The sequence below is a fragment of the Carlito syrichta genome, unplaced genomic scaffold (assembly GCF_000164805.1).
Source record: "Carlito syrichta isolate Samal-C Ts95f unplaced genomic scaffold, Tarsius_syrichta-2.0.1 Scaffold107984, whole genome shotgun sequence".
Taxonomy (NCBI): Eukaryota; Metazoa; Chordata; class Mammalia; order Primates; family Tarsiidae; genus Carlito; species Carlito syrichta.
In genome coordinates this window covers 13,344-31,878 of record NW_007052080.1, presented here as the reverse complement: position 1 = coordinate 31,878, position 18,535 = coordinate 13,344, and the positions used below count along the sequence as shown (strand labels likewise).

At 43.8% G+C, this 18,535-nt stretch overlaps 1 protein-coding gene and 1 pseudogene across 3 annotated transcripts in view; one reads left to right on the top strand and one right to left on the bottom strand.

The window, feature by feature from the left end:
* The window catches only part of RAB7A (RAB7A, member RAS oncogene family), an 85,200-nt gene extending 71,394 nt beyond the window's left edge, over window positions 1-13,806 (top strand). For 2 of the 3 annotated variants that reach the window (XM_008068224.1, XM_021717329.1), the window contains 3 exons: window positions 6,369-6,587; window positions 7,554-7,682; window positions 12,310-13,806. In XM_008068224.1, the coding sequence (XP_008066415.1) occupies window positions 6,369-6,587; window positions 7,554-7,682; window positions 12,310-12,405 (444 nt within the window). In that variant the 3' untranslated portion in view covers window positions 12,406-13,806. The remainder of the gene's footprint in view (window positions 1-6,368; window positions 6,588-7,553; window positions 7,683-12,309) is intronic. The other variant, XM_021717334.1, reaches the window with a different exon arrangement.
* The window catches only part of LOC103270705, a 10,577-nt pseudogene continuing 5,739 nt past the window's right edge, over window positions 13,698-18,535 (bottom strand).

The following is an 18,535-nucleotide window of genomic DNA, read 5'->3' as shown; positions in this document are numbered from 1 at the left end:
TTTTTTTTTTTTTTTTTTTTGTAAGAAGGTAAACTTGGGCAACATAACAAGACCTTGCCTCTACAAAAAGTTAAAAAATTAGCCAAGTGAGATGGTGTGCACCTGTAGTCTCAGCTACTTGGGAGTCTGAGGCAGAAAGATTGCCTGAACCCAGGAGATTAAGGCTGTGGTGAGCCATGACTTGCCTTTGCACCCAAGCCTGGGTGACGAAGTGAGACCCTAACTAAATGAATAAATAAGGCACTCTTGTATCTACAGAGAAGAAACTAATAGGCAACATAGATTTGGGGGAGAAAACACAAATAACAGAACCTGTAAACATGAAGCATAGTAATCATAATTTGGAAATTTAGAAAATAGTTTAGCAGCAGATTAGCCATACCAGAAAAGCATTGGAAAAAAGAAATGACACTAAATACAAAAGAGAGGTAAACACAAGATTCAGTAAGAAGATTGGGCCTACTTTTTAATCAGTCTCAGGAGATGTAAAGAGAGAATATCAGAGTTATCATTTGCTGAGAATTTTCCAGAACTGGTATGGCACCAATCCACAGACTCAGGAAGGTCAAATTCCAAGAAAGATAAAAAGAAATGAGCATGAATTATAGTGAATTTAAAAAAAAAGACTTAAAAGTACCCAGAGAACAAGATGAACTTGAAAGACATAGTAGTGAGACAGCCAGGTGACTTGGCAGTAGCAGAGCCCAGCAGGTGCTAGGCTATATTCAGAAAGAAACAGCACAATATTCTGTTTCTACTGAAAACACCCTCCTGGGCCAGGTGCGGTGGCTCATTCCTGTAATCCTAGCACTTTGGGAGGCAGAAGCCAGAGAAGTGCCTGAGTCCAGGGGTTTGAGACCAGGCTGAGCAACTTGGTGAGACCTCATCTCTACAGTAAATCAAAAAATTAGCCAAGCATGGTGGTGCATGCCTATGGTTCCTGCTACTTGGAAGGCTGAGGTGGGAAGATCACCTGAGCCCAGCAGGTCGAGGCTGTGGTGGCCCTGAGCATGCCACTGCACTCCAGCCTGGGTGACAGAGTGAAACACCATCTCAAAAAAAAAAAAAAAAAAATACCCTCCTGAATGAAAGAATAAATTCTTCAGTGCTAGTGGCAGAAGTTCTAAACGATATACTTCAGTCAGGAAGAAAGTGATTTCATGAAAAAAGGTCTGAAGGAAGAACACTTTTATACTATGCATGTATCTATTTTACAGTCATGACCCTAATATTAAGAATACCTGACTTCCAAAGTAGTAAAACAAAGATTGGAACTGTGTCATCTAATATTTACGGGAGATTATTGACTGCTGTGTTGTTTTTTAAGTTACAGACGCTGGGAATCAATTAGTATTTTAGAAGGAATCAAGTATACATAAAAAATTTAAAGGGAGCCGGGCTCGGTGGCTCAGCCTGTAATCCCGCGCCTTTGGGAAGCTGAGGTGAGGGGATTGCCTGAGCCCGCGGGTTCGAGACCTGCCTGCGCAGCAAGACCTCATCTCTACAATAAATCAAAAAATCAGCCGGGCGTGGTAGCACGCGCCTGTAATTCCGGCTACTCGGAAGGCTGAGGCGGAAGGATCGCCAGAGCCCAGCAGGTCTAGGCTGCGGTGGCCAGGAGCGGCCACTGCACTCCAGTCTGGGCGACAGAGTGAGACTCCAACTCAAAACAAAAAAAAAGAAAGAAAGAAAGAAAGGCAGCTGTGGGTATACCCTTTGTATCATATGGTATAACTTAAAAAGATAGGTAAGCAAGTTATTGTAGTCCTAAAAGAAGGAGACTTTTTTAGTTGAAGGCAGATTGAAGTAGAAAAATATAAGATAAAATTTTGATTTTTCAAAAAATTAGCCGGGCATGGTAGTGTGCGCCTGTAGTTCCAGCTACTTGGAAGGCTGAGACGGAAGGATCCCCGGAGCCCAGCAGGTTGAGGCTGAGGTGGCCGGGAGCGGCCACTGCACTCTAGTCTAGGCGACAGTGAGACTCTAACTCAAAAAAAAAATTAAAAATTTTTGATTTTTTTTTTTTGTCATAAATAGTTCCTCAATGTCCAAAATTCCTTTATAAGCCAAATATCATTACAGTAAAATAATTGACTCTAACACTATAATATTTAATATGAAGTAATTTGTTTTTCACTAATTCTTAATGTGGTCAAGTTGCTGGTAGGTGATCTGCACGATGTCTCTTAGTACAGAGGATTAAAATGGCATTGCTAGCTGGGCACAGTGGCTCATACCTGTAACCCCAGCTACTCTGGAGGCTGAGGCAGAAGGATCACCTGAGTACCAGAAGTTCAAGGCTATGATGAGCTGTGATTGTGCTATTGCACTCTAGCCTGAGTTATAGAGGGGGACCCTGGCTCAAAAAATACATAAATAGCAGCATCAGTTTTTGTCACATCAGAGTAGTGGAAAGATATATAGGTATAATTTTATTTTATTTTACTTTTGAGTTAAAGTCTCACTCTTGTCACCCAGGCTGGAGTACCGTGGCATGCTCATAGCCACGGCAGCCTCTTCCCACTGGACTCAGGCAATCCTTCCACCTCAGCCTTCCAAATAGCTGGAACTACAGACACTTGTCACCACACCTGGCTAGTTTTTGTGATTTATTGTAGAGATGAGGGCTCACCAAGTTGCCCAGGATGATCTCAAACCCCTGATTTCAGACCATCCTCTCACCTGGGCCTTCCAAAGTGCTGGGATTATTGACTGAGCCACCGAGCCCGACCTTTATAATTTTTATTTTAAAGATGTGGGGTACAGCCGGGCTCAGTGGCTCAGTCTGTAATCCCGCACTTTGAGAGGCCTAGGTGAGTGGATTGCTTGAGCCCGCTGGTTCGAGACCAGCCCAGGCAACTTGGCGAGACCTCATCTCTGCAATAAATCAAAAAATTAGCTGGACATGGTAGCGCACGCCTCTAGTTCCAGCTACTTGGAAGGCTGAGGCGGAAGGATTGCCAGAGCCCAGCAGGTCGAGGCTGCGGTGGCCGGGAGCATGCCACTGGCCTCCAGCCTGGGCAACAGAGTGAGACTCCAACTCAAAAAAAAAAAGATAGCTGAGCTCGGTGGCTCAGCCTGTAATCCCGCGCCTTTGGGAGGCTGAGGTGAGTGGATTGCCTGAGCCCGCGGGTTCGAGACCCGCCTGGGCAGCGAGACCTCATCTCTACAATAAATAAAAAAAATCAGCCGGACGTGGTAGCACATGCCTGTAATTACGGCTACTTGGAAGGCTGAGGCGGAAGGATCGCAGGAGCCCAGCAGGTCAAGGCTGCGGTGGCCGGGAGCAGCCACTGCCCTCCAGTCTGGGCGACAGAGTGAGACTCCAACTCAAAAAAAAAAGATGTGGGAAACAATTCAGGGTTAGGTATATAAATGGTCATTGTAAAGGTGAAGTTAGGGCCTCACTTTGGTCCCCACTTCACCTGATTTGAGATCAGGTGTCCCCCCCATTCCCCAGCAGTTTTCCACTGCTGCCAATCCCTTTCTTATGGTATTATAATAATTGTTCAGGGTCCACTTGTGACTGAGAACATGTGGTACTCAGTTATTTTTTTCTGTGATAGATCACTCAGTATTGTAGACTCTTAAGTCCATACAAGTTGCTGCGAAGTTCTTAATTTTGTCTGGTATAATTTTGAATGTAGAAAATAAAATATCTCAATTAAAATATTCATAAAGTTAGGCTGGGTGCAATGGCTTACGCCTGTAATCCCAGCACTTTGGGAGGCCGAAGTGAGAGGATTGCCTGAGCCCATGGGTTTGAGTCCAGCCTGGGCACCTTGGTGAGACTTCCTCTCTAAAAAATAAAATAAAATATTTAAAAACTTAAAAGATAAATAAGCCATAGGACTATAACTTTTTTTTGATAGATGAATTTTACTTTTGTTAAATTAAAGTTAAATTAATTTTGGAAACTTGCCAGGTATAAATACTCAATTTTTCAGCTTTTCTTTTTAATGTATTTGCCATCTCTTTTATCTGAGTTTTAAATACCCATTTGATTATACCTAAGAGTAGTAGAGTTCTTACGTAATTCCACTTGTAGGATTCCGTCTTAAAGAAGCCATTTGAAGCTATGCTTGGTGGCTCAAACCTGTAATCCCAGCAAGTTGGGAGGCCAGAGCAAGAGGATTGACTGAGCTCAGGGGTTTGAGACCAGCCTGGACAACTTGGTGAGACCTTGTCTCTACAATAAATCAAAAAATTAGCCGGGCATGGTAGTCTGCGCCTTTGGTTCCCACTACTTGGAAGGCTGAGGCAGAAGGATTGCCTGAGCCCAGCAAGTCAAAGCTGCCATGACTGTGAGCATGCCACTGCACTTCAGCCTGGGCAACAGAGTAAGACTTCAACTCAAAAAAAAAAAAGCCATTTGAAATACAGAAAGAGCTCTATAGTATATATTGTTTAAAAAACTCATCAGTATAATGTTCATTACTGAGTTATTTATAATTATGGGAAATTGGCAGCAGTAGTTTTTTGAAAACAGGAATGGGTGGTTCGCTGAGTTTGTTTTCTGAGTTTGTTGACAGCAGCAAAGCCCAGTGCACATGCTTTCCCAGGTCACCCACTCCCCTCCATGTTGCTGGACAGAGTATTGTGCTGTATTGGGGAAGATGGAGGGATGTGGAGAGGTGTGCAGCATAGACTTCAGCTCCAGAAAACTAACGACATAGATGATTAGAAGGAGATATGAGCTCATGAGGATCCATTGGTGGGAGGGTGCCACGTCTTTTTTTGGCTTTTGCTTTTGTTTATTTTTCAAGTGTTCACATAATAACAGTGTTACTTCCCTAATGATAATTTTTTTTTAATCTGTCAAAGCATAGATTTATTTATTTTATTTGTTTTATATTTTTTTTTTTTGAGTTGGAGTCTCACTCTGTCACCCAGACTGGAGTGCAGTGGCCGCTCCCGGCCACCGCTCGGCTCCGGTGATCCTTCCGCCTCCGCCTTCAAGTAGCTGGAACTACAGGCGTGCGCTACCACACGCGGCTAATTTTTGATTTATTGTAGAGATGAGGTCTCGTCATGTTGCCCAGGTGGGTCTCAAACCCGCGGGCTCAGGCAATCCACTCACCTCTGCCTCCCAAAGGCGCGGGATTACAGGCTGAGCCACCAAGCCCGGCTAAAGCCTAGATTTAAGTTCTGGTTTTAAAACATTCTTTTCAGCTTTCTCTTTATAGGAGTAGTTGTCTGTTTTTACTTTCCTTATGTTGCCCTTCATCTTTACATCTAAGCCATCAACACATCCGCCTGGTTATGTCTGAGTGGCTGTTAAAGAGGTAGGCAGTGAGGAAATCAGCCTTGCTCTTAAACCTAATGTGGCAGTGAATGACATGAGGATCTTTGAGCTGGTCAGTCATACATGGTTTAGTCTTTAGTGTGTGTTCTCATCGTCTCTGTCTTGATCTCCTCCTGTTAGAGTTTTTGTTTTGTTTGTTTGTTTGTTTTAAGTTGGAGTCTCACTCTTTTGCCCAGACTGGAGTGCAGTGGCCGCTCCTGGCCACCGCAGCCTCCACCTGCTGGGCTCCGGCGATCCTTCCGCCTCAGCCTTCCGAGTAGCCGGAACTACAGGCATGTGCTGCCACGCCAGGCTGATTTTTTTTTTTTTTTTTTTTTTTTTTTGAGTTGGAGTCTCACTCTGTCGCCCAGACTGGAGTGCAGTGGCCGCTCCCGGCCACCACAACCTCGCCTGCTAGGCTCCGGCGATCCTTCCGCCTCAGCCTTCCAAGTAGCTGGAATTACAGGCATGCGCTACCACGCCCGGCTGATTTTTTGATTTATTGTAGAGATGAGGTCTCGCTGCCCAGGCGGGTCTCGAACCCACGGGCTCAGGCAATCCACTCACCTCAGCCTCCCAAAGGCACGGGATTACGGCTGAGCCACCGAGCCTGGCTGTTTTGTTTTTTAATTGAGGTCTAATATAAATAAAATATACCAATCGTTTTGTTGTTTAGGTAAACTTTACATACAGTAAAATGCATAGTTTGAAGTGTGTCATTCCATTACTATTTCCGTCACTCCCAGAAAGTTTCCAGAGTACCCAAGTCTTAAGTTTGCAGTTCAGATTTTTCATATGTATCCACCCACATGATCACTATCTGCATCAAGGTATAAAAAATTTCTAGCACCCGGAGATCAGACTCAGTGTCACCCCCTCATAAGTACACACATACTTCCACTATTTGTCAGGGATGTTTTGGATACTTTGGTATACTGAAATCTGCTTCCTGAGCTCTGGAGTCACTTGTCTTTGTGAATGGCCCCCCAATCCAGCCCATTTTTTTTGGCACACCCCTCCCCCATTCACACTCCTAACACTGCCTAGCGTTTTCTCAAGGATTAAATGTTTTTGTCTCTCACAGATCTGGGATACAGCAGGACAGGAACGGTTCCAGTCTCTTGGTGTGGCCTTCTACAGAGGTGCAGACTGCTGCGTTCTGGTATTTGACGTGACTGCCCCCAACACATTCAAAACTCTTGATAGCTGGAGAGATGAGTTTCTCATCCAGGCCAGTCCGCGGGATCCTGAAAACTTCCCCTTTGTTGTGTTGGGAAACAAGATTGACCTCGAAAATAGACAAGTAAGTATTAAAGATGGTGGGAACCCTCCCAGACATCTGCCCCGCAGGTGCTTTGTGAATGTGGTGGGTTGTCTGGTCAGCTCAGAGCGACTTTGAAAGGTGCCAGTAGAAGTGTTGGTTACTCTCAACCAGCCCTTCAGGCCAGCTGCCTTTGAGGACCAGGGCCCAGGTGACCTGGTTTAAGTCCCCAGCTGGCTGTGCTTCAGTTCCCTTTCTGCACTTGAAGGAAGGATTCAATTTTGTCATTCCCAGCGTCTCCAGGCCCTGCCTGGATTGCCATGTGTGCAGAAGATTGCTTTGACTTTGAGTGGAACTGCTCTGGTATAGTTTCAAGTAGCATTTATGTTTGAAATGTAGACTCATTCATTAGTTACAGCCAGATTTATCTCTGACCATTGATCTCTTTTTTTTCCCTTCCTAAGTGATTTAGTCCTTGTCTCTTGGCTGTAAATGGGCTGGGGGTTGGGGAAGGGATAAGGATGTGTAAATGGCAAGAGTGTCAGAGAGAGCTGCAGAATTCTTTGACACTTGGTGTGGCATGGGTGATGTGACATTAGCAGTAATGAGGAAGGGACTGAAAACCCTAAGTAAGGCCATGCTGCCAGGCAGTTTCTGTGCTGAGATCTCTGAGGTCCCAGGAGAGATAATTCATTTCTTCCTAGACTGGCTTCTTATTTACCCTTCACAAACTGCCTTTAAATATAATTTAGGGTCAGAAGGTATGGGCTAGAGACAGAGACAGGCTTTACATTTGAATCTTAGCTGTACTGAGCATAGCCAGCAGGAATGCCTTAGGCAAACCTGCAGGTCTTCCCCATCCCATCATTCCCCAAGCCCATTTCCTTACCTGTGCCTCCTGTAGACCAGGGGCCACAGTCCTTGGGGGGAGGGGGGGGATGGGGGATGATTTAATCAGTACTAGCTGCTTCTATAATGAACACTTGTATGCCCTGCTGCTTATTTCAGGTGGCCACAAAGCGGGCACAGGCCTGGTGCTACAGCAAAAACAACATTCCCTACTTTGAGACCAGTGCCAAGGAGGCCATCAATGTGGAGCAGGCATTCCAGACAATTGCACGGAATGCACTTAAACAGGTAACTTTCCACAGCTGTCCAGCCCCTCCAGTGATATCTGACCATTGGCCCAGCCCCAGCCTGATCATTGGCCCAGCCCCTACCTGGCCACCTATCCTTAATCCTCTTTCCTAGCCAAGTATTTTCTATAGAGCCAGAAAAATCTGTCTTAACCTGGGAAGGTTATAACATGTTCTGCTTAAGCTTCCAGAAATTACGCTTTTTTATGAATAATCTTAAAGATGTGGGGGCAGTGAAAATTAAAATCATGTTTCATCTCTTTTTCTCTTTGCAGGCTGTTGGAGATCAGGCCAATAGGAGGCCTCTGATCAGATTACTGCTTCTATTTAAGAAGCAAATAAACTTAAATTCAAATCCTAGCTCTACAGTAGGTGTCATCTGTAACTCTTTTGACACTTATGCCAATCTTTGGGTGTGTCAGACAACATCTTCATGGTTGCCACTTCCTCTGAGCCCCCCCCCTCCCTGGGGCTTGGGCATTTGAATTTTCACTGCTGTGGATGACAAATACATAGCACTTGGCTGGTCACTTGTCAGTTCACATGAGCACTTGTTGAATTGAATTTAACTTTACCTACATTACAAGTGATTTTTCCAACTCTATTGTCTTTTTATATCCTTTAGCCATAGGAAAAAAGTAATTTTTTATTCAGGGATGTCATTTTACATTTCTGGTGTTCCTGTGTTTAGTTTACATTTGTCTTTAATTCACCTGGAGTTTATTTTAGGTTTTGGCAGAAAATAGGGACTTGCCTTTTTCTTTCAGAGACATAGCCAGTTTCAAATAGTAATAGTCTGTTGTTAAATAAACCTTACTGAATTGACTCATGACTTTTGTTGTATGAAATGTTCATGTATTTTGGGATCTATTTCTGGTCTCCCCAGTCCGTTCTGGTGATGTCCATGTTCCTTTGCCTAGACCATCTTGATTTGACTGCCTGTTCAGGCAGGCTTCCCTCACTATACTCTTTTGTATTTTGGGGGCATTTCCATTTAAACTAATAATGTTTCAGTTCCACCTTTTCTCTTAAAATCTCCCCTTCCAGGTCAGGCTCGGTGGCTCAGCCTGTAATCCCAGCACTTTGGGAAGCCAAGGTGAGAGGATTGCCTGGGCCCACGAGTTCAAGACCAGTCCAGGCAACCTGGCAAGACCTCGTCTCTACAATAAAATAAAAAATAGCCTGGCGTGGTAGCATCCATCTGTAGTTCCAGCTACTCAGAAGGCTGAGGAGAAAGGATCACTGGAGCCCAGAAGGTCGATGCTCGGGTTGCTGTGAGTTTGCGTGCCACTGCACTCCAGCCTGGGCGACGGAGTGAGATTCCAACTCAAAAAAAAAAAAAAAACCCAAACAAAGCACTGTTGAGATTTTGATTGGAATATCATTATCACTATGGCTGTTCTATTAGTCTGCTCAGGTTGCCATAACAAAATACCAAAGACTGGGTGGCTTAAACAACAGACATATCATTTTCCCACATTCTAGAGGCTAGAAGTTTCCAATCAAGGTGCTGGAAAATTCAGTTTCTGGTGAGGATATGCTTCCTGGCTTATAGACTGCTGTCTTCTCACTGTGTCCTCACATGACCTTTCTCTATGCATAGAGAGAGAACACATGACTTTTCTCTGTCACCCAGGCTAGTGTGCAGTGGCACATAGCTTGACATAGCCTTGATCTCAAGTGATCCCCTTGCTTCAGCCTCCTGAGTAGCTGGATCTGTAGACTTGTGCCACCATACCTGGCTAATTTTAAAAATTTTTTTATAGAGATGAGATCTTGTTTTTTTGCCCAAGCTGCTCATGTCTTTTTTTTTTTTTTTGAGTTGGAGTCTCACTCTGTCACCCAGACTGGAGTGCAGTGACCACTCCCAGCCACCGCAGCCTCGACCTGCTGGGCTCCAGCGATCCTTCCACCTCAACCTTCCAGGTAGCTGGAACTACAGGCGTGTGCTGCCACGCCCGGCTAATTTTTTTTTTTGACTTATGTAGAGATGAGGTCTCGCCAAGTTGCCCAGGCGAGTCTTGAACCCGTGGGCTCAGGCAATCCACTTACCTCAGCCTCCCAAAGGCGCGGAATTACAGGCTGAGCCACCGAGCCTGGCTGCTGGTCATGTCTTATAAGAGCACTAATTCTGTCAGATCAGGGCCCCACCCTTATGGCCTCATTTTATTTAACCTTACTGCAAATACAACCACACTGGGAGTTAGAGCTTCAACATAAAAATTTTGAAGGAACACAAACATTCAGTATATAATATTATTTTAGGCTGGGCTCGGTGGCTCAGCCTGTAATCCCAGCACTTTGGGAGGCTGAGGCGAGTGAATTGCTTGAGCAATTCGAAACCAGCCTGGGCAACTTGGTGAGACCTCGTCTCTACAATCAAAAAAAATTAGCCCAGCATAATAGCACACGCCTGTAGTTTCAGCTACTTGGAAGGCTGAAGCAGAAGGATCACCAGAGCCCAGCAGGTCAACTCTGGGGTGGCCGTGAGTGTCCCACTGCACTTCAGCCTGGGCGACGGAGTGAGACTCCAACTCAAAATAAATAAATAAACAAATAAATTTATATATATATATAAAATTTTATATTTGTTTTATATCCTTCTATAAGATTTATTTATTTATTGAGATGAGGCCTTGTAGTGTTTGTTACCCAAGCAAGCCTTGAACTTCTTGACTCAGATGATCCTCCTGCCTTAGCCTGCTGAGTAGCTAGGATTGCAGGCATGCACCAGCCTATAATTGATTTATAATCAGACCCTTTGCTTTTTATATGAAGTGTACGCCTAGGTACCGGTGAGAATCTAAAACGTTACTATTCCCAAATGTTCATCAACTGATGAGTAAATAAACAAAAGGTGGTTTACCCATGCACTAGAATATCATTCAGCCATAAGCGGGAATGAAGTACTGATATCTACTGCAACGTGGATATTAAGTGAAAGAAGCTGGTTGCAAAGACTACATGTTGTATGGTTGCATTTCAGTGAATTGTCCAGAATGATAGGCAAGTCTTCTGAGACAGAAAGTAGATCAGCGGTTGCTGGAGCCAGGGGGATAGTGTAGGGGAGGAGAGGGACTGTTAATGGGCATAGAGTTTCTTTTTGGGGGTGATAAGTGTGTTTTGGACTTAGTATTAATAGTTGCCCAACTTGCTGAATATACTAAAAACCAGTGCATCGTACACTTAATGGCATATGAGTTATAACTCAAAAACCTAAATGAGACGAAGTCTTGCTCTGTTGCCCAGGTTGGAGTGAAGTGGCATGATCATAACTCAATGCAACCTAGAACTCATGGGCTAGTGTTATACTTTTATAGCTATTGTGAATGGAATAACATTTCCTAGATAACTTTTTTTTTTTTTAGTTGGAGTCTCACTCCATCACCCAGACTAGAGTACAGTGGCATGCTCATGGCCACCCCAGGGTCGACCTGCTGGGCTCAGGCAATCCTTCCGCCTCAGCCTTCCGAGTAGCTGAAACTACGGCGCCCACTACCATGCCCAGCTAATTTTTTTATTTATTGTAGAAATGAGGTCTCACCATGTTGTCGAACCCGTGGGTTTGGGCAATCCTTTCGCCTCGACCTCCCAGAGTGCTGGGATTACAGGCTTGAGTCACTGCGCCCGGCCTAGATAACTTTTTTAAAGAGACAGAGTCTCACTCTGTTGCCCACGTTGGAGTGCAGTGGCATGTTCATAGGTCACTGCAGCCTCAAACTCCTGGGCTCAAGTGATCCTCCTGCCTCAGCTTTCTGAATAGCTGGAACTACGAGTGTGAGGCACCACTCCTGGCTTTTTTTTTTTTTTTTTTTTGATAGAGCCTGGGTCTCACTTTGTTGTCCAGACTGGTCTTGAATTCCTGAGCTCAGCCAGTCTTCCCATCTCAGCATCCTAGAATGCTGAGATTACAGTTGTGAGCTACCATACCTGCCCCCTAGATAACTTTTAATGAATAGAAACAGTTCCTCCTTTATCTCTAGAGCCTACACTAGCTCCTGGCACACAGGTACTCAGCGTTTAAGTGACAAGTTGTTTCCTGCACCCAAAAGTAGAATACTGCTTCTCACTTGAAACATGTTAATTTAGCAAAAGTCCCACTAAAATGACCATCTACTCTGATCTCACCACAGATGGTGATAAAATTCATCCACAGCTGTGTTTCTATGCCTACAGCATTTGGGAAACAAAGCTCTCTCCAACCTTTGTAAGAAAACCAAAATAGACCATACGCCATTGGTCCAGAAAACTGAGTGGAGATGGGGAGACTAGGGCAGCTCACACCCAGCTCCAGCCATGTCGCCTCGTTCAAACTGGCTGAGAGTTACCAAATCTTTAAGAGAAGCCAGACATCTAGACCATATTGAAGTCCTTGTAAGTGATGGCAACTATGTAGAACATATAGAAAGCATCTGGATAGGTGTGGTCCAGGAGCCACCAGATTGTGATCGGATCGAGAACATCCTGTCGCTTCTGTCCTGAATGCTCAGTACAGACTGCTGCTCCTCCTGGGGGACTTTCTTTTCATGTTGACGAGTATGCCCTTCCTGGGCAGAAAGGACCAGAGATGAAGACTGAAATGCCCCTGTGCCCTGAGCTAACCAGTCTTTCTCTCTCTCCCTGTCCAGGAAACGGAGGTGGAGCTGTATAATGAATTCCCTGAACCCATCAAACTGGACAAGAATGACCGGGCCAAGGCCTCAGCAGAAAGCTGCAGTTGCTGAAGGGGCAGTGAGAGTAGAGCACAGAGTCCTTCACAAACCAAGAACACACGTAGGCCTTCAACACAAGCCCCCTTCTCTTCCAAACAAAACATAAATTGATCTCTCACATCCAGCTGCCAAAAGAAACCCCACCAAACACAGTCATGCCCCAGACATCTCACACACACACACACACACACACACACACACACACACACACACACACACACACACACACACACATCTGATGCAAGCAAACTCCAGCCCATGCCTGTGATGGCTCCTTGGGGTCTGCCCACCTACCACATGAACCTGTGTGTGTGGTGGCAGGACAGGCCAGCTGTAGAAATTGTTCTGATGTGGAGTCGGCATTGGAAGCTCATTCTTTTTGTCTACTGGAGAGAGAGAGAACTGTTTACAGTTAATCTGTGTCTAATTAGTTACCTGATTTTTTTTTTAACGGTCTTGTGGTCTTTTTACTCCCTTCCCTGCCCTCCTCTTTCCCCCTTGAAGGCTACCCCTTGGGAAGGCTGGTGCCCCATGCTTCGTTACAGGCTCACACCCAGTCTGATCAGGCTGAGTTTTGTATGTATCTGTTAATGCTTGTTACTTTTAACTAATCAGATCTTTTTACAGTATCCATTTATTATGTAATGCTTCTTAGAAAAGAATCTTATAGTACATGTTAATATATGCAACCAATTAAAAATGTATAAATTAGTGTAAGAAATTCTTGGATTATGTGTTTAAGTCCTGTAATGCAGGCGTGTAAGATGGAGGGTTGAACCCTGTCTGGATTGCAGAGTATTAATGACTCAGAACTGGGAAATCCAGCTAGTGGCAGTATTCTGTACAGTAGACACAAGAATTATGTACGCCTTTTATCAAAGACTTAAGAGCCAAAAAGCTTTTCATCTCTCCAGGGGGAAAACTGTCTAATTCCCTTCTGTGTCTAAATTTTCCAAAAGGTTGATTTGCATAATACAGTGATGTGTGCAATGGATAAATGGCTGTTATTTCGTAAATTAAAATTCTCACTTTTTTTCTTGTTCCATATTTCAAAACTGCCCTATTAGATCAGCATCCTACTCTAAGAGGAAAAGGAAAACCCTAACAGATCTGTCCTAGTGATTTTACCTTTGTTCTAGAAGGCGCTCCTTTCAGGGTTGTGGTATCCTTAGGTTAGCAGACGTTTTTCTCCTTTTCCCCACCCGTCTCCCCTACATTACCCACTAGTAATTCATCTGTTTCTTTGGTTGGAACCCTGGCAGTTCTGCTCCCTTCCTAGGATCTGCCCCTGCGTTGTAGCTTGCTTAACGGAGCACTTCCCCTTTTTCCAGAGGTCTACATTCTAGGGTGTGGGCTGAGTTCTTCTGTAAAGAGATGAACGTGATGCCAATAAAATTTAACAAGAACAAAGATTATCTGCCTTTGCCCTGTCTTTTTTTTCCTTTCAGAGCCCTGTCTCAGTAAAGACCACATTACTAGTCATAGCCAGTGCTTTATCAAGCAAAAGAGCCCTCCTTAAATGGGCATGTGTGGTGCTTTGAGACAGAAAGGCCTTCTCGGATCCAGTCCCTATTTTGGGGGGTTTTAATTTTTAATCATTGTGTTGGGGGTGGAGACACGCGATGGAGAAGACAGCGTCCCTTTAGAGGAGCCATTACAAACTGCTGGTAGCCCGTGGGCCGTGCATAGCATGTAGTTGTAACGCTAACCTAGCCATGTGTTATGTGCTTTGTTTTTAATTGACCTAGTTGGTAACACTAAGATACTATAAAATACTGCATTTTCACAAGAGAGGAAGATTTGGCAGCAGGACCCTGTTGTATTCCATCATATCTAAGTCACCAGCTGGAACTGAATAGATGCAACTAGAAATGATTTAATAAAATAGTAGTGGTTCAGCCAGTGGGTCAGCTTAGGTTTTGCAAAAGTGCTTCCCTGACTTACATCTTGAGTTCTACAATTGCTACACTTCTCTACCCTTCTACTTCTCAGGCTCCACAGCTGCTTTCTTTGTTTATGCCTCCCCTTGGCACATACTTCATTTGTTAAAAATAGCATTCTTAGAAGCTCAGATCCTACACAGTGAGAGCTCATCCACAGCTACGACTCTGCCCTGACTGGTCTTCTTTGGTCCTGTATTTTGTGCTAGGCCTTACTGGGTATGATCTGGCATCTGGAGGAGCAGAGTCCTTTTCAGCTTGGGGCCCAGTGACGGAGCCATAGTTTGTGGACCCCTGTTGTGATCGCTCACTTCCACAAATCAGGCTACTATTCTGATTGTGTTCCTTTGGTCCTGATCTTGAAGTTGACATCAAAATGAACCTTGGTCTCTGATCTTGACTCTCATCCTAAAACTGATCATCTTGACATTAACCTGCCTTAACTTGAGGTGGATATAGTTTGTTTGTTTTTTTTAAAGCAGAGTTTATTGAGAGGAGAGAAAAGCTCCCACAGTGGGAGGAGACCCAAAGGGGTTGCCCAGATATAGTCTTTGAATTGACCCTGATTTCAACCATTGTCCTTACCATATCTCACCCTAGTTTTTTTTTCTTTTTTTGAGTTGGAGTCTCACTCTGTCACTGAGGCTAGAATACAATGGAACGCTTATGGCCACCGCAGCTTTGACCTGCTGGGCTCAGGTGATCCTTCCACCTCAGCCTTCCAAGTTGCTGGAACTACAGGCACACACCACCAAGCCTAACTATCTTGCCTTAATTTTAATCTTGGCTTTGGCCTTGAACTGACTTTGGCCCTAATCTTCACCTTCATCTTGTCACTGATGATCACCCTAACCATGAGCTCTCTTGAAATTACCTTGAATCTGACAGACCTCCTGACTGCAGTTTTCATTGAACTCTACCATGACAATGAACCTTTCTCTCTGACTTGAAACTAGTCAGTCTTATGTCCCATCAGAGCCTAATGGCTGTGCTTGATTTCATATTATATTCCTAAATGGTATAGTGTTCATCTATATTTGGTTTAACCACAGTAAGAGGTAATAGCTGAGACTGAACTGTGCACAAATACGGAGTCTTTTCTAATTCCTAGAGTCCCCATAAGCATGTGCTTTTGAGACAAACATGTCAGTTTACTGCAACAAGCAGTAAGAATTTACTTTTGAGAAGAAAGTGTGGAACTGAGTTTGCATTAATAGATTCCTCGGGTTCCTTTGTGTTTGCCTCGATGTAAATTGAAATGGGTGTGTGTTGCTGTGTTTACATTCATCTCAGTTTGCTCTAACAAGTGATGAGAAGGTACTTTTGAGAAGATTTTATGAATGAGTTTGTTGTAGTCATACACATGTTTCAGCAGTACTACTCAGTTGGATTCCAACTTGCTCTGTCTCGTGAGTGTGTTGCTGTGCTTACTTTCATCTGTTTCCTCCAATAAGCTATGAAGAGTTGGTTTTGAGAAGAATGCTTGAGTTTGTTGTACTAATAGGTATTCTCATTCAAACTCCTGACATTCATTCTAGTTCTCTCACCATTCACTAAGAATATGACTTTGAGATTAACTGACTTTGGCCCTAATCTTCACCTTCATCTTGTCACTGATGATCACCCTAACCATGAGCTCTCTTGAAATTACCTTGAATCTGACAGACCTCCTGACTGCAGTTTTCATTGAACTCTACCATGACAATGAACCTTTCTCTCTGACTTGAAACTAGTCAGTCTTATGTCCCATCAGAGCCTAATGGCTGTGCTTGATTTCATATTATATTCCTAAATGGTATAGTGTTCATCTATATTTGGTTTAACCACAGTAAGAGGTAATAGTTGAGACTGAACTGTGCACAAATACGGAGTATTTGTATTGTATAAACAATGTATTGCATTGTTTGTGTTCATGTTGGTTAACATTAATCAGCAATAAGATTTTACCTTTGAGATAAATGTCTATGCCTTCCAATAGCACTAAATAGATGCAGTTTTAGCTCACTCTACCTCACAGTAAGAATGTGCCTAGAGAGGAGTGCTTAAACATCATCTCAGTTAACACAACATGCATTTAAGAGTTACATGAAACGGATGAGACTGAGATTGCTTGTACTATTGTGGCTTTTTATTGCCACAAATTAAACTTATCCTAATTGACTCAAACTCTCAGTAAGAGCCTACTTTGGGGTACATATATATTGCTGAATTTACTTTCACCTTAGTTGACTGATTTTTGACCCAGACACAATCTACTGGACCCATGACTTTATCCCTAGTCTGACCTTGAACATGAATTTGACCTTAATGTTGAACCCGACTCTTACCTTTATCATGGCTCAGAAAATCTTTCTGAACCTCACATTGGCCTTGATCCTGACCTTGAAATGGATTCTGACTACCCTCCCAAACCCATCCATTTCCTTGCCCATGTTGAATTTTGACTTTGAACTTGGACTTGATCTAGACCATGATCTTCTAATGACCTTGACTTTGAACCTGATTCCTCTTTTTGACTCTAACCTTAATTTTAAATTAACTTGCACTTAAACTCTACTTTTACCACAAGTATGACTTTGACCTGCCCTGGCTTTGAAATTACCTTGGAACTGACCCTGACCCGGTCCCTACCCTACTCATAGTCATCATGAGTTGCCTAATTTTAAGGTTGACCTTAACTTTGACCTGAATTTAACACTAAAATGTCACATTGATGTTTAATGCAGCCTTGGAAGAAACCTGAGCTTTACCTTGAGACTGACCTTGAACCTGATGCTGGCATGTTGACCAAAGTCAGTGCTTATCTTGACACTGAACTTGATCATTACCTTGAAATTGACCCTTGTCCTAATCTTGTCATCCTTCCAACATCTCTCTGATTCTACCCTTGGACTTTTCCTTGACCCTAATCTTGTTTTTCTTATACTAATGATCATCCTGACCACGATCCCTCTTGAAGTGACACTGAATTAACTTCGAAACTGACCCCTGTGTGTCCTGACCTTGACCATCATCCTGAACATATCTTACCCTTTTTAACTTTGTCTTTTAACTTTATCATGACCCTTATCTTAAATCTCATACACTGTCATCCTGACCTTAACATGAAATAACCATGAACTTGATCTTGAATTTGAATCTGGCCCTGAGTCCTACCTTTGTCTTCATCCTCACCATTACCATGTTCATGTTTTGCCTTCGTTTTTAATTTGTCCTTGAAACTGACCTTGACTATGACTTTTTTTTTTTTTTGAGTTGGAGTCTCACTCCATTGCCCAGGCTGGAGTGCAGTGGCAACCTCCCAGCCACTCCAGCATCAACCTGCTGGGCTCCGATGATACTTCTGCCTCAGTCTTCCAAGTAGCTGAAACTACAGGTGCATGCTACGATGCCCAGCTAATTTTGACTATGATATTGAACCCAGTAATCACCTTGATGCTTTTCATGGCCCTAAAGTTGAATCTGAAACCAACTGTAAACATTGTCTTGGCCATGTCTTGCCCTAAGTTTATAACTGAACTTGGAGCTGATCTTATCCATTCTTAATCATCCTTGACCTTAGTAATTCTGTCACTGATGATAGTCTGCTTTTGAGTTACTCTAACCTTAAAAAAACCTTGACCCTGTCCCTAAATCCCTAGCCTTGTTACGACTGTGGACCTGGCCCTCATCCTTATGATGGACCAGCATTCTGACCATATCTCATCCTAAGTTTCAGCTTGAGTTTGAACTTGGGCCACCCTGACCTTGAATTGATTTTTTGTGTGTGTGTGTTGGAGTCTCACTCCGTCACCCAGGCTAGAGTTCAGTGACACACTCATGGCCACCCCAGCGTCGATCTGGGTTCTGGCAATCCTTCCGCCTCAGTTTTCCAAGTAGCCAGAACTACAGGTGTACCCTATCATGCCTGGCTAATTTTTGATTCATTGTAGAGACGAGGTCTTGCCAAGTTGCCTGGACTAGTCTCAAACCCACTGGCTCAGGCAATCAGGCAGTCCACTTACCTTGGCCTCCCAAAGTGCTGGGATTATAGGCTGAGCCAGCAAGCCCAGCCAAAGTGACTTTTTTTTTTCCCCAGAAAGCAGAATTTATTGAGAAGACAGAAAAGTGGGAGGGGACCCAAAGGGGTTTCCCCTGAAATGACTTTTTTTTTTTTTTTTTAAGTTGGAGTCTCACTCTGTCACCCAGACTGGAGTGCAGTG